Raw genomic sequence first — 14,684 nt, 5'->3', positions numbered from 1 at the left:
CTTTTCAAATTTTAAACCTGTGTTATTTGTGTTTCGGTGGTTTGTTCTATGACAAAGCTGGATTACTGAATTGGCTAATTGGCCATTCTTTACTCTTCACATCTACACTTGCAAAATGGCAGTCAAAAAGACACATACCAACCAGGAAGAGACTGAAAAAGAAAACAAAGACATCCAAAACAACTACAAAGAAGCTATGTTTGTCTTGCTCCAATGTAGGAGAGGCGGTGGGGCGTTTTGCATGTCTGTGCCCAGGGACCCATTATCTCATAATCCACCAATGCTGACTATACACACATGTAACCGAGGGACTGTGTTTAGAAATGAGAGTTTCATGAGGAATGTAGGATCCTACATTTTTTAAAGGAAATCTTGGCCTCTGCTGCTTTGATTTCTGTTTTAAAACGGTCTCATGTGAGTCCTCCATAAAAGTTCCATTAAATTTACAGCTGACAAGAACCTCCTGAATGATCCCAGCTGGTGAAATTGGTGGTATGACCTTTAGTGGACACAAAATAGTAAATAATATTGACACATCTGCTTTTTAGTAACTTATCATATCTATTACAGTACGAAAGCCTTGATTCAGAGGCATTCAGTAACTTTGGCACTTATTAGCTATTCATCAGTGACCGTAGTTCCTGATTCACTACTCACTCATTTCTTGGGAACCACTCTGCACTTTGTGAAAAAAATGTTATCTTTAACAGTAAATGAGATCATTCTTAGGCCTTTCCCCCAGAAATGTATTTTTCCTTTTTTTTTTTTAGGTTTTGCATGTTCTTGAACTGAAACGACACCTACTTTGACACTTCTCTGTCGCCTGAGGACCAGAGATGTGAACCTGCCTATGTTGGGGAAAAGTGATATATCTTAACATATGCAGTTTGTAATTACATACAAGACTGTAACATATAGTAAAACTACAACAAGGGTTGTGTGGATTAATAACAGGGTCTCAGTTTGCTCTTGTTTATGTGATACTTTATCTGCAACAGTTTGTGTGTTTATCAAGTTTGTGTGTGTGCTTTCCAGACCGGTAGTGTGTATAAAATGTGCAGGATTTATTTAATGTATCCTTGTTATGATTGCTTATGTGTACTATACTTATACTTATTTGTTTTTGAGAGAAAAAAAAGAGCGTGAGTTTATCTGTGGTTAATCTGGGAAGCAGAAAACACTGAGATCAAGTTGTCTTTAATAGAGTTTTTTAATGGACTGTGCAGAGATAATGTCTTTCCAGGGTATCTCCGCCCTCGCTGCAGGGTCTGTCACAGCGATCTCACCCCCCCGCTGTTGTTAAGTAACCCATTTTCTACATTGTGTGATCCCATAGAGGGACAAGACTTCAGATGGGACAATTTCAAACGCTAGATTAGGAGTCCGTGTTTACTCCAATGTTTAAATCCAAACAACAAGCTCTGACAGCAAAGATGTAAACACACATGTTTATGGGTCATAGCAGCAATTATGATCATTTGCTCGACATAAACAAACAAATGAGACACAGTTATGCAGATGGAACGATGGAAAGAACAGTCACAGAAGGCATATCCTGCTCTGATAGCTGCTTTGAACAATCTTTGTATAATCATGATTCGATCCCAAATCTAAACACAGATATATTGTGTACAGTTTGATCCAGGCTTCTGCGATATGTAAAGCTTCTGCAGCTCTGTGGATTTAAGTGTTAAAAGAGTGTCTTTAGGTTTTGAGACTGAGAAGAAAGAGAGAGGGAGAGTGGTGGAGGAAGTACAAATGCATCAGGAGGAGCGAGGCCACTGATGGGGCAGTAACTGCTTCACTATTGTGAGGCTGGATCTTTCAACCACTTAATTTTGACTTTTCACAAAATTTCAACCATTTGCCCGTGACTTTTCCAACTGTTTAGTAGGCAACTTTTAGTTCAGTGCTGGAAATAATATTCAATCCTGATAGCACACTGCAGAATTACTCCTCTACAAGTAAAAGTCCTGCATTCAAAACTTACTTAAGTAAAATTATTTTAAAAAGTATCAGCATCAAAATGTACTTAAAGTATCAAAAGTAAAAGTACTTGTGATGCATAATGTAACCACTCATATTGTTTTATAGAATACATTGTATTATTATGTTTGATGCATTTATTAAGGCAGCATTTTACTGTTGTCTAGGTAGGACTAATTTTAACTACTCAATATAATTTTATGTGGTTTAATTTATAAACATGCGTAACAATTTGAAATTGATCATATTTGTTGTTAGATCTTGACCTGATAAATAATTAAAGCTGGCAGCTATGGAAGAATTATCCTATCTTTATTCAAGAGCATAGATTTTCAGTTTGAGAGCATAATTTGTCTTTCTCGTGCTCAGATTTGTTCTCCTCATGCTCACATTTTGCGCTCGCACTCAGATTTCTGCTGCTTTCTTTCAAAATGTGTGCGTGCACTTAAAAATCACATGCTTGTGCTCACATTTCTTCTTCTTGGACACAAACATTTTGCTCGCACTCAAATATGTCCTGTGCGCACTCAAATCTAAAGTCTACGCGCTCAGATCTCAACTCTGCGCTCTCAAAACTTTTTTGCTCGCACCCAGAACACGCACGTCCTCTCAGGTTGAGGTGTCTGCTCAGACTGAACGATGTCCCGCCCTGCGCTTAAACTAGTGTGTTTCACCAGCCAATAGGGAGACAGCTAGATTGTGGCCCGGTCTTAGGTGCGTTCCCTAGCCTTTTTGAGCGCTCCGTCGTATATGGTCTGTTTGTAAAACTGCTTCTCTCTTAAAATACACCAATTTACCATATAAGCCAGCTATTTGAATCGTCACCTATTTAAAACGCAGCATATTTATGTAGAATTAGTCTTAAGTAGTCCTAAAAAGAGTTATGGTAGTTTAGATTATATATATATATATATATATTTTCTATTATGATTTATATATATATATATATATATATTATTTTTTCTCATCTGCACAGTGGTGTCATGATAGTCCAGTGGTGAAGTACACTACCAACTGTTGCATTTTAAACCATGGGACGCCGGTTTGCATCCCGTCCGCCGCACTCTTGCTGCATGTCTTATTATGATTTAAGATTTTAATTGATAAGTTAATGTAACAGTAATACAATCCGTGTAACCAGCTGATTCTCTTATTGCAACGTGTATCACCGTCCTATTTACGCGGTCAAAGCCAGGGGGCGCATAATTAGGCTAATGTTGGTAAGACTTTCACTTTCACAAGAAGAAGACTTTGAGCAGGATTCGGAGCGCGGCAGCGAATGAATGGGAGACAGATGGATGGCCAAAGACCTCAAGTAAGTTCATTGCTAAATGTTGCTACAACTCAAAACACTTGTACTTATCAACATATATAGCAGGCCTTTGTCGGCACTAGGGACAGAAACTCATTATGAATGAAGTGACGTCAGCGGGGATTCCCTTCAGCTCGAGCATCATTATGTGTGCCGACCTGCCGCTGGTACATCATACGTTGCCAATTATTGTACTTTCGTTGTACATGTTACAATGAAGGCCCGCTATATATGTTGATAAGTACGAGTGTCAAAATGATTACTGTACTGTTATTGAAACTACTGTATATGATCGATGTGTTTTGAGTTGTAGCAACATTTAGCAATGAACTTACTTGAGGTCTTTGGCCATCCATCTGTCTCCCATTCATTCGCTGCCGCGCTCAGAATCCTGCTCAAAGTCTTCTTCTTGCGAAAGTGAAAGTATTACCAACATTAGCCTAATTATGCGCCCCCTGGCTTTGACTGCGTAAATAGGACGGTGATACACGTTGCAATAAGGGAATCAGCTGGTTACACGGATTGTATTACTGTTACATTAATTTATCAATTAAAATCTTAAATCATAATAAGACATGCAGCAAGAGTGCGGCGGACGGGATGCGAACCGGCGTCCCATGGTTTAAAATGCAACAGTTGGTAGTGTACTTCACCACTGGACTATCGTGACACAATTATGGTAAATTGGTGTATTTTAAGAGAGAATCAGTTTTACAAACAGACCATATACCCGCCCCGACGGAGCGCTCAAAAAGGCTAGGGAACGCACCTAAGACCGGGCCACAATCTAGCTGTCTCCCTATTGGCTGGTGAAACACACTAGTTTAAGCGCAGGGCGGGACATCGTTCAGTCTGAGCAGACACCTCAACCTGAGAGGACGTGCGTGTTCTGGGTGCGAGCACAAAAGTTTTGAGAGCGCAGTGTTGAGATCTGAGCGCGTAGACTTTAGATTTGAGTGCGCACAGGACATATTTGAGTGCGAGCAAAATGTTTGTGTCCAAGAAGAAGAAATGTGAGCACAAGCATGTGATTTTTAAGTGCACGCACACATTTTGAAAGAAAGCAGCAGAAATCTGAGTGCGAGCGCAAAATGTGAGCATGAGGGTCTGCTAAATGACATGTAATGTAATGTAATGTAATGAGGAGAACAAATCTGAGCACGAGAAAGACAAATTATGCTCTCAAACTGAAAATCCACGCTCTTGAATAAAGATAGGATAATTCTTCCATAGGCAGCTTAATTTAGTGGGGTAAGAAGTACCTTTGCCTCAAAATGTAGTAAAGTAGAATTACAAAGTTACATATGTGAAAATTAAAGAAGAAAGAATTAAAGTTAAGTACACGTACCTCAAAATTGTACTAAAGTACATTACTTGAGTAAATGTACTTAGTTACATTCCACCACTGCTTTGAGCTAACTATTTCAACCACTCCCGTAATAGATGTAATGCTATATTCTAATTACTTATTTTAATCCACACCAGGATCTTTTCCTACACTTTATCAAGTACTTTTTGTTCCCAAACCTAACCACACAGTTGCTGTGCCTGTAGTTAAAGTAGTTTTGGCGCCTTAAACTAAACACACTCAGACCATTTAGAGTGTCTGTTATGTAGTGCGCTTATTCTGTGCTACTGCATTTGAAGCAGGCGGCAACCTCCGTGTCTGAGCATGGAGGCCAACCAGGAAGTGCCTTAAGCCTGCAATCCACTGAAAATTCCAGCAGGGGGTGCTAAGTTTGGCTGCAAAAAAAATCTGCCCATTCATTTCAGTGCAAAATTTGAAAACTTCTGACTTGATTTATTACCTCAGAATTTTTTTTCAGGACAACACTATGGTCTCAATCACTAGTAAAAAAATCATCTTCAAGACAATTTGATGTCAATAGTTCTAATAATGGGCCCATTTAGAAGAAAATAGAAGATAAAGAATCGTATGATTTGGGGCGTGGCTACAGGTCACTGACAAGACTAGCCGTCACCAGGAGAGAAGCACAGCAATGCGTATCCACGGCAACGTGTCAATAAAGTTATATATAACATTATATAGATAGAAAAGAGGACGTTTAGCGGTTTGGTCTCATAACTTTGACCCTTTCACACTGTATTTTCACTTAATGACAGTTTATTTGAACGTTTTGTTCCGTAAAAACGTCTTGTTCAGTGTTTGGTTGGACTAACAGACACTCCAAGGAGTCACTGCTCAGTTTTCTGAGGTAAGAAAGATACATTTTGTTTTTGTTTTTTGCTAGCCAAAACTAACATCCCAGTTAATGCTCCAATTAATGCTAACATGAATTAGCAGCGGCTTCTCTCAGTCAGGTTGAGGTGTAGAGAGGCTGTAGTCAGTGATCAGATCCCTCTCCTCCTCCACAGTCCAAATATGGTCTGCTCCGTGTATCGGAAACAAGATGGCGATGCAAGATGTCGATGAGTATAATGCTGAACTCGAGGCTTCCAACGGGCCACAAACCAATGGGTGACGTCATGGTGACTACGTCCATTATTTATATACAGTCTATGATCTGAAGATAGACCTCATTTTACTTTTAAGACTCTTCTGCAACCTAGATTTCATGCACTGTTGATCAGGTGTTTCTTTTTTTTATATAATGCTAGTCTAGATTTCTTGGCAACTGCATAAATACCCCCTGTGAAGAAAGTTCCCCTGGTTGGGAGTCACTGGGGATTGTATAATTATTAGCGTTTGTGTTGTAATGTTTAAATGTTGTGAAATAGGCGGAAATAGGTCTGGACTTCACATGTTCTTGGCCTGCAGACAGTGAGCAATGAAAAAAGAAATAGAGCCCTGGTTTTCCCTGTTATTTTAAGCATGATGAGCCTGCTGAGTGCAGCAGTTGAGTCTCCATGGAAGCTCCCACACAACTCTCCATAAAATTCACAGTATGGATCCTGTCAGACTGGGTCACGACCTCTTGATTAAAATACTGCTAAAGTGTAGCTCCCTTCTCCTCCCTGCTATTACTAAGTTTGAGGCCAGTCAGAGATGAAAGTTATGAAGCTGGGGGTTGCAAGCTCACAGTTGTGCCCCGGTCAACCTTTAGAAGGAAAAAAACACACTATAAAGTAAAACATCTTGCAACCGCAGGACAAAAAGTGGTTGAAGGTATTCAAAACTTTTGAAAAGAGAGAAAAGACAAAGAGAAGAGTTTTTGCGATGAAGCAGACAGGCTTTGTCGACTTCTACATTCAAAGACTGATAAACCATAATACATAAACATAATTAATTGGGTATTTCCTTGGGTGTATACTTTGGAGGCAAAGAAAAACTATTATTTCAGTTGGCACCAGATTTTGTGAGCAAACTTCAAACACTGAATCTTTTCTTCTATTATTCCAGCAATGTTTAGGCCAGTTTCATATCAGAGAACTATCGTTATATCCCACTGAGGAAAAGGTTGGGTTCACTTGGATTGGAACCATTTAAAAACATCCTCCCAATCATTCCAAACTAGGAATAATATTCAAACAAGACCAGGTCAAAACCTAGTATAAGGTTGGAGTCTGTAAATTTGCCAAATTTTTGCAGGGATAGCTAGCGTTGGCGTCTATAATTTAAATTCCTGGATGTCAAACGTTAACCTGTAGTTGTCCCAGTAATATTAGTTACTAAAATGTACTGAAGTAGCATATCGCATGACGTGGTTAAGATAGGTTTGAGACAAATTAGGACCAGCCTGATAACCAGTCCAATGTTCCTTCTGTCCAATCTTAATTCTATGGTCGCACCGATTCATTTTATATGAACATTGGCCCATGTGGAAACTCCAACTCAACTGTCATCACTCACGTTGACCAATGGTGTAACTATCAGTCAGTGACTCAGAGACAGACTTTCCTGTTCATAAGGTCAGCTCCAGCCAAAAAGATCTTGTTTGTGTATCTTATGTCAACCGATTGCTGACAGCAACTCAGAAAGGAAAACTTTCTCATGTACCAAATGACATCTTGAATTGCCCTTATTGAAAACTGTGCTATCTTATATGCACATAAAATGTTTATTCTCATCCAAAAGTGATGCATGTGAACAATATGACTTCATATTGATTCTTATGTCCAAACATCCAGCAAACACTTCTACTTCTCAAACACATACTTTAACTGGAACATTTCTTAATCTCCCCCAGTTTGAGTTTCTGGCTGGCAGCCAATGTATATAACCATTTTGGCTTAATTAGGAAATTCCTCCATTGTCTTCACTATTTGGTCTGGAGTGAGAAATGCTTTGGTTTCTTTCCTGCTACTAACTTCAACATTCAAAGGATCACCTTTTAAGACTGATGCTTGAACTTGAGCTGGGTCACTTTGTGCCTGCTTGTGCTGCTCTTTGAAGCTCTTTCCAGCTTACTCCGATAACATGTGAAATAAAAAAAATACAGTCAATCATCATAAAGACACCAACTGATGTCATCAGGTCTCTTTTCCTCCTACTCTCCTTCTTTCTCTGTTCTTTGCCATTGCAACACATTTACAGACAGTGTCCAACACAATGTGACTAGCTGTAGTGTTTAGCAATCACCTAAAATATATTTACATGAAAACAGGAACTTGTCTGTTTATGGAAATATGTCTGATTTGCATTAGGCCTTGTTAGGAGTAGGCTTAATGCACACATCGGACCTTGCACTTACCTTTATTTGTGCATATGAATGGAGAATGAACGCATATCAGATACTGGAGAAGAATAAAGGCAACGTTTGTTTGCATTTCTTTTTGCATTCTGTCGGTAAATTGCAGTTTATATTGTATTCCTGTTTGCACTTCACATGGTGAGGGTGAGGGAAATACAAACATGAGCAGATATGTGTCTAAATAAAGCCACCATGCAAACTTTTATATCTTGATAGCTGTATTACCTTACTGAACAAGAAAGATAGTCAATCATTTGGGGAAATACAGTAGTTTTTTTTCTTGCTTAAATGCGGAAGGTAGAGCCAGACTAGCAACATCCTTTTGTTTTCAGTCTTTTTGTTATCTTATAATCTAACCAGCTGCCTGCTGTAAAAGAAGAGCTCCAGACTTGGACCCACCTCTTCTGTTGTTGGACCCTTTGTGGTTCCGAACTTGGAGAACTTGTGTAGTCCATGCAGTGCCAGAGACAATCAGGATACGTATAGCATGCAATGAGTTTCAATTCCCCAGGATCAACCTCCACCAACAATGTTGATATCACTAACTTATAAAACTACATAACGTAACCTTAAGCAGCAAATAACTAAACCTCACAAGTTTGCTAACTATGCTAATGTTGGGGGCCCATAGCTCACCTGGTAGAGCCTTTGCCCCATGTGCTAAAGGCTGGTTCCTTGCTGCTGCGGTCGTGGATTTGATTGTGACCTGGAACCCTTTGCTGCATGCCATCCTCTGTCTCTCTCCCCCTTTCCTCTATGTACAGCTGTCCTATCCAAAGACATATACACTAGTATTCAATATAATAGCAGTCCAATGTGACTAACCAGATTAATCCAGGTTTTTAGTCTATTTTTTATTGCTACATGGCAAACAAGGCACCAGTAGGTGCAGTAGATTCTCAGAAAACCAACAAAACCCAGCATTCATGATATGCCCGCTCTTAAGGCTGTGCAATTGGGCAATTAGTTGAAAGGGGTGTGTTCAAAAAATAGCAGTGTCTGCCATTGACTTTACAAACACAAAACTATTTTGTACAAACTTTTTTGTTTCTAAACTTAACTAATATTTAGTTTTATGACCACAGTTTTTTTATAACTGCTTCACATCTGTGTGGCATGGAGTCAACCAACTTGTGGCACCTTTCAGCTGTTATTCCACTAAGATTACTTAACCACAAATATGTATGTATATATATATATATATATATATATATATATATATATATATATATATATATATATATATATATATATATATATATATATATATATGCTAATGTCGCTGTTCACCCCAGAAGGTGGTTATTGGTTAAACTATTGTCATCACTGTTCACACAAATGTAGTTCTATCTACATCTCAACTATAGAATTTAACAGATCTAAGTATATTTTCTAAACAGAGATGCTGATTTCTGGTTTATTTAAATTGTTTGCAGCCATTTTAATGCCGGAGATTCAATATGTCAACTCAGAAAAAAATTGGTATCTAAGTGATTTTATAATGACTTGATAATTTCATCATATCTGTATGCAACAGTTCATTTATTATGGCTTGAATAAACAACAATGAGGACCAAAAAGAAAGGGAGAAAGTGATAGAGTGGAGGGTTTTAAGTGAGGATAAAATGTCACCAGGGTGAGTGGCGTTCCTGATGGGGCATTTACAAATGATGCTCTTCAAGACTTGGATTACACCATTGACATTTTGGAGAGTAGGTGGGAGCGTGAACATCCAGAGTGAAGACCTCTGGGTTTATTTCTGCAAATGTGAATAATGGATGACAAGTGAATGTTTATGCAAAGTTCCAGGGAAAGGATGGAAAGTTCACAAGTGGTGATGTGTCTTTTCATCCAGTTTTTAATATATTGCATATGTGGCTAAATGTTGAGAGAAAAAAGGAGCATTGGGGTTAAAGGGAAGTTGTGAAGGACATTTTTACAACAGACAAGAAATAGTCCTGTGTACTGTGATAGAAAACCTACTGTACATCCTTTTACAGACATATGTTGAAATTGACCATGTTATGTTGAAAAGAAAACAGACTCAGACACAGATTGGTGTACTGCACTATTTGAAGTAATCAGAGCAGAATAAAAGCAGAACAGATGGTGCTTACTGAAAACCAAAACTGGTGTCTGGGCAGCACTGTATGTACAGTATGAATACATTATAACTTCAGTACACACAGGCTGGGACGTTGAGGTTTAAATGATACATGTTTAGGAATTCATGCAGATAACATGACATTCCTTCCAAATCCCTCTACACTACCAGCATCATCTCACACATGAAGCTGCTTGACTCTTGATCTCTTGACAGAAGACAGTGGAGAGATGACAGGATGCAAACATGAGACAAACAGCAATAAAAACCATATACTGTATATGGCAAGAAAAGCACTAGCCTGCAGAAAAACACAGACAAACACGCTGCGACGATCCTCAGAGGATTACATAACATTTCCTTGGGAATGCTGGGTCATAGTGACCAGCTCATATCATCTCCATCTCCATTAGCCATCATCAGCAGGCCTTTTACAAACAGCCATTATGAAGCTGTCCGTCACAAAGCAGTGGCAGCTTCGGCATCCAGTGTACTATTTAAAGGTCAGGAAATCACCCACTCAACAGCACATCTTTAGCGATGCAACACAAGTATTAAGAGGTGTTAATGTTGCATGAACACATCGGAGCAATTCACAGCTCACCACTTTGGAGACTTGCAATTACAATTGTTTTTCGGTTTTTGAGAAACTTGGAGTTATATTCTGCCAAAAACAGTCGTTTAAAAGGATCAAGTGCCTAACTCTTACTACAAATGCCTGTTGTTCACATATAACAGAGGCTGTATTCTGCTTGATTTCAGCCTGTTGAAATACATTCACTGTGAAAAAAAAAAAAATCTCCAGACTCTGCAGCTAATCCAAGTATCTGTTGTACTTTTGTATTATTTCTATATGATTAGCTGTGTCATGGAGGTTACATTACCTAAAGAGGTTCATGTGGATCCATGTGGGGATGATTGATGTCAAACAGCAAGTTACACGCAATGGTTTGATTATTTATTGACTTAAACATTTGATGATTTTCTTTACTGTGGTTATTCCAGAGAGTGGGGTCTGTAGTAGTCACAGTTTAGAGAATATCATTTTGTGTTTTCTACTCCTCCATCTTCAGGGGTTTAAGCAAATTCAAATAGCTTATTCAAACAGTATTAATATGCACCTCTTCCTGGTTGTCTCCTCAGCAGGAGGCGGGGGCAAAAGTGTGCCCAAGCACCTGCTTTAGAGCTCCAGGAAGAAACCATTAGGAATAATGTTTAGTGTATGTGTTATTGATTTATGGATAGGAATTTGTAAAAGTGCAAATGCTCATTTTGTGCTATATTTTTGCACGGTGTAGGTTTTAAAGTAAATATCTATCTCATATGGAGGTGTTCCCACCTCTGTGGTTTTTCCCACCTAATTACCTGTAGCAGGTATTTAACACTGCAAGTAGGGATTTCTGTACGTTAGTCAGTCACACAGTGTATTGTTGTTGATCTCACCCCTGCATGACCTCTACCACTTCACAACCACATAGATGAACAAGGAAGAATCGAGGAAAGTGGCCAGTTCTGTCCAGAAGGAGGAACCAGGAAGGACAAGTTAAAGAATGTTGTTTTCCCCTACTAATCACCACCTTTTTCAATTACAAATGTATTAAGTTTCTGACATTCAAACCTTCAAACCATATTGGCAAAGGTGTGTCAAAGCAACCAGGGTTTGAACTTCTCTCTCAAACTCTTTCTTTATTCTTTGCTTACAGCTCTGCCAAAGTATCATATCGTATCCTGATTTGTAAAGTTGCTTTATCAAAAAATGGCAGTTTTTTTTTCTCACTTTCAGTTTGCTTTTAGTAGTGTTCAGATGCGTTTGTTTTAAATACAGTCAGCCCTTTAAAGGCCCACAGCTCCAGTTGAGCTGATGAGTGTCCATCCATCAGACTGTGGTTGTAGTGGACAGTTTCCAGGTGAAAAACAGAAAATTGCTGTGTTTTCTTCACTACATCTGTGATGGTAAAATGGGGTGAACATTTAAAGCTTGAAGTCAGACTCTTACATTGAATACTTCCAAAAGCTGACAGTGACAGCTAATGTGAAGCCCAACATGAATTAAAGATGTGAGATGAAGCAAAGGAACAAAAGCTGAATAATTGTAATTACATATTTGCACTTGATCAGAGTATAATTTTCAGGTTTTGTCTTTGAAATATTACCACAGTTCTGTCTTCTCTGTGGTGTCACAAGGTGGATTTTTTTTTTTTTTGCAGTTTTTTCAGCCAGCCATGAAGAGCTGTTATTCGCTGTTTCCTGTACAACGCTCTGTGACGAAGCTGATAAAAATGCTCTATAAATAAACATTATTTGACTAGCCTCTATCATGCATACTCCCTCTTTTATTTCATTTCTGATTCTTTAATGGACAGGGAGGAGACACAGAAACATAACAGCGCAGGTTAAAAATCCCCCTTTACTACACTGAGATGTCCTTTAAGTCCTTTAGACTTTAACACCTGCACTACTCGTCTGCAGTCTGACCTTTGACAAAAGTTCAACAAAACTGTTCTTTTTCAGTGTACAAGGCTGTATGGGCTTTGGACAGGGCTGCTGGGTGCATACTGTATTAGGTTGTACATAAAAAAAGAGTAAAAAAAAAGAGTAGCTGTTTATGTTGTAGTGGGTTGTATAAAAAACTAAGATAGTTATTATTATAATAAAAAAATAAGTACATTTAAGTGCCTGGAAATCTATCTATCTATCTATCTATCTATCTATCTATCTATCTATCTATCTATCTATCTATCTATCTATCTATCTATTCAATTCAATTCAATTCAACTTTATTTATAGAGCGCATTTCATGCACAAGGCAGACTCAATGTGCTTCACAATGGATATACATAATTACAGTTAAAAAACAAAACAAAACAAAACAACAGAAAACAAGCAAATACAAACAATTAGAAAAAATCAATTACTATCTATCTATCTATCTATCTATCTATCTATCTATCTATCTATCTATCTATATCATTTCTGTTTCCAGTCACAGAAACATTTTAGAGAAGTCACTTCTTGTCAAAGTCACATGACTGTCGCCACACCAGGGTGTTGAGTATACGTCGCTTAGGGATTTAATGAGTTAATGTGAAGCATAAAGCTGAATATGGGAGATTCTAGAAGATTTGAAGTGTTTGTTACACGGGTGTCACCATAGGTTCTTATGGGATAATGAACCCCTGAAGCCCCCCCTTCCTGCTCAGAGCCCATGCTTTCCTTCCCTACGACCCTGCTAATGTGAGCGGCATCACAGTGAAACGAGACCAATAACTTTCCATAAACATTTGCCTTGGCAGCTCGGCTCTGTGTGGCATTAGTAGAGGGACCCCTCGGATGAATTCCTCCACCCTGCCTGGCCAAGTTATGGCAAGAATGCGGGGTGACTCTTTCTCATTTCTGCATGACCGGGCCGCCCTCTGCTAACAGTCCGGCAGTAGGAGCTGTGATGGTGAAGCAGAGAGGGGGTGAAGTGATGATGAGAGGAGTGGCACACTTCACTAAAACTTCCCGGAGTGACGCTGGCCGCCGCTCCTCCCCGTTAACAGCGAGGAAACAAAGTTCCCCTCTTCTGATTTTTAATCCTCCAGATGTGGCGACAGTTTGACGAACATACTCTTCAAGCGACAGAGAAAGTTTGGACATGAGAGCACTGAACTGGTAGAAAAGTTCAATCTTTTTCCGCAAAGCGCGAGGCATCATGACGCTGCGCCCCGGCGTCTCTCTGTGGGCTCTGCTGCTCCTCAGCGCTCTCCTCAAGGTAAGAAAGCTTTCATTCATATAAACTTTGAGCATAATTGAACCAGGTGGTATTTTTTTTCTTCTTCTTCACGACAAGAAGCCGCTTTGTTCTGATGATGAAGGTCAGTTTTTATCACGCGAATGTGGCTGCACCTGTTGCGCAGGTAGTTGCTGTGCTGGAAGCTGAACTCAGACTTCTGGGAAAAGTTTATGAGAAAATATAAACAGTTACAGAAGAATTTCAAAGATTTACTGGCAGATGACAATGCCACTGCTTACTGTAACAAGAATAATGGTCCTTTGAGAGTTTTAATTGGATTCAAATTTATGTCAGCTCGTAATTAATACACCCACCTTCTGTTGGAGAAGTTTAACACTGGTGTGTTATTTATTAGATGTGGATTGCATACATTAGGTCTAAAGACTTGTGAAAATAAGAACGCAGTTTTAAGTACTTTAATATTGTATAATAAACTAATTTAATGGGATCACTATGAAACTTTTCAGTGTATATTCACAGTAATTAATTGTCAGGAGCTTCACCCACAAAGTCCTTTTTCCCCCTTCTTTTCCTTGTTTTTTTAATTTATTTTTTTTACTGTATTTTTAGAAATGCATTTGCATAATATTACTGCATTCGTGTAAATTTACAACACAATATGTTCACAGTTTTGTCCTTAAATTACTGAATATTTACAGCTTACTATAAAACTGTCCAGTGTCATTACTGTAAATTCTGGTAAATATTGGCATTGTAATAATACAGTATGACACTGTATGGCATCAAGACAGTACAGAGTACAGATTTCACTGTAAACTCACCTCCGAGGTTTACAGTATACTTAGGAATCTCATTTGGCGAGTTATTTGATTTACTGTCAGTCACTGTCCAGTG

General features: G+C 38.7%; 1 protein-coding gene across 2 annotated transcripts in view; it reads left to right on the top strand.

Moving 5' to 3' along the window:
• The first annotated feature begins 13,481 nt into the window (after positions 1–13,481).
• Positions 13,482–14,684, top strand: part of ptprja (protein tyrosine phosphatase receptor type Ja) — a 51,427-nt gene continuing 50,224 nt past the window's right edge. The window contains exon 1 of one of the 2 annotated variants that reach the window (XM_059335069.1): positions 13,482–13,808. In XM_059335069.1, the coding sequence (XP_059191052.1) occupies positions 13,749–13,808 (60 nt within the window). In that variant the 5' untranslated portion in view covers positions 13,482–13,748. The remainder of the gene's footprint in view (positions 13,809–14,684) is intronic. The other variant, XM_059335070.1, reaches the window with a different exon arrangement.

Source organism: Centropristis striata, chromosome 6 (genome assembly GCF_030273125.1).
Source record: "Centropristis striata isolate RG_2023a ecotype Rhode Island chromosome 6, C.striata_1.0, whole genome shotgun sequence".
NCBI lineage: Eukaryota > Metazoa > Chordata > Actinopteri > Perciformes > Serranidae > Centropristis > Centropristis striata.
The sequence above is the reverse complement of the archived record's forward strand: the minus strand, read 5'-3'. Positions and strand labels throughout refer to the sequence as shown.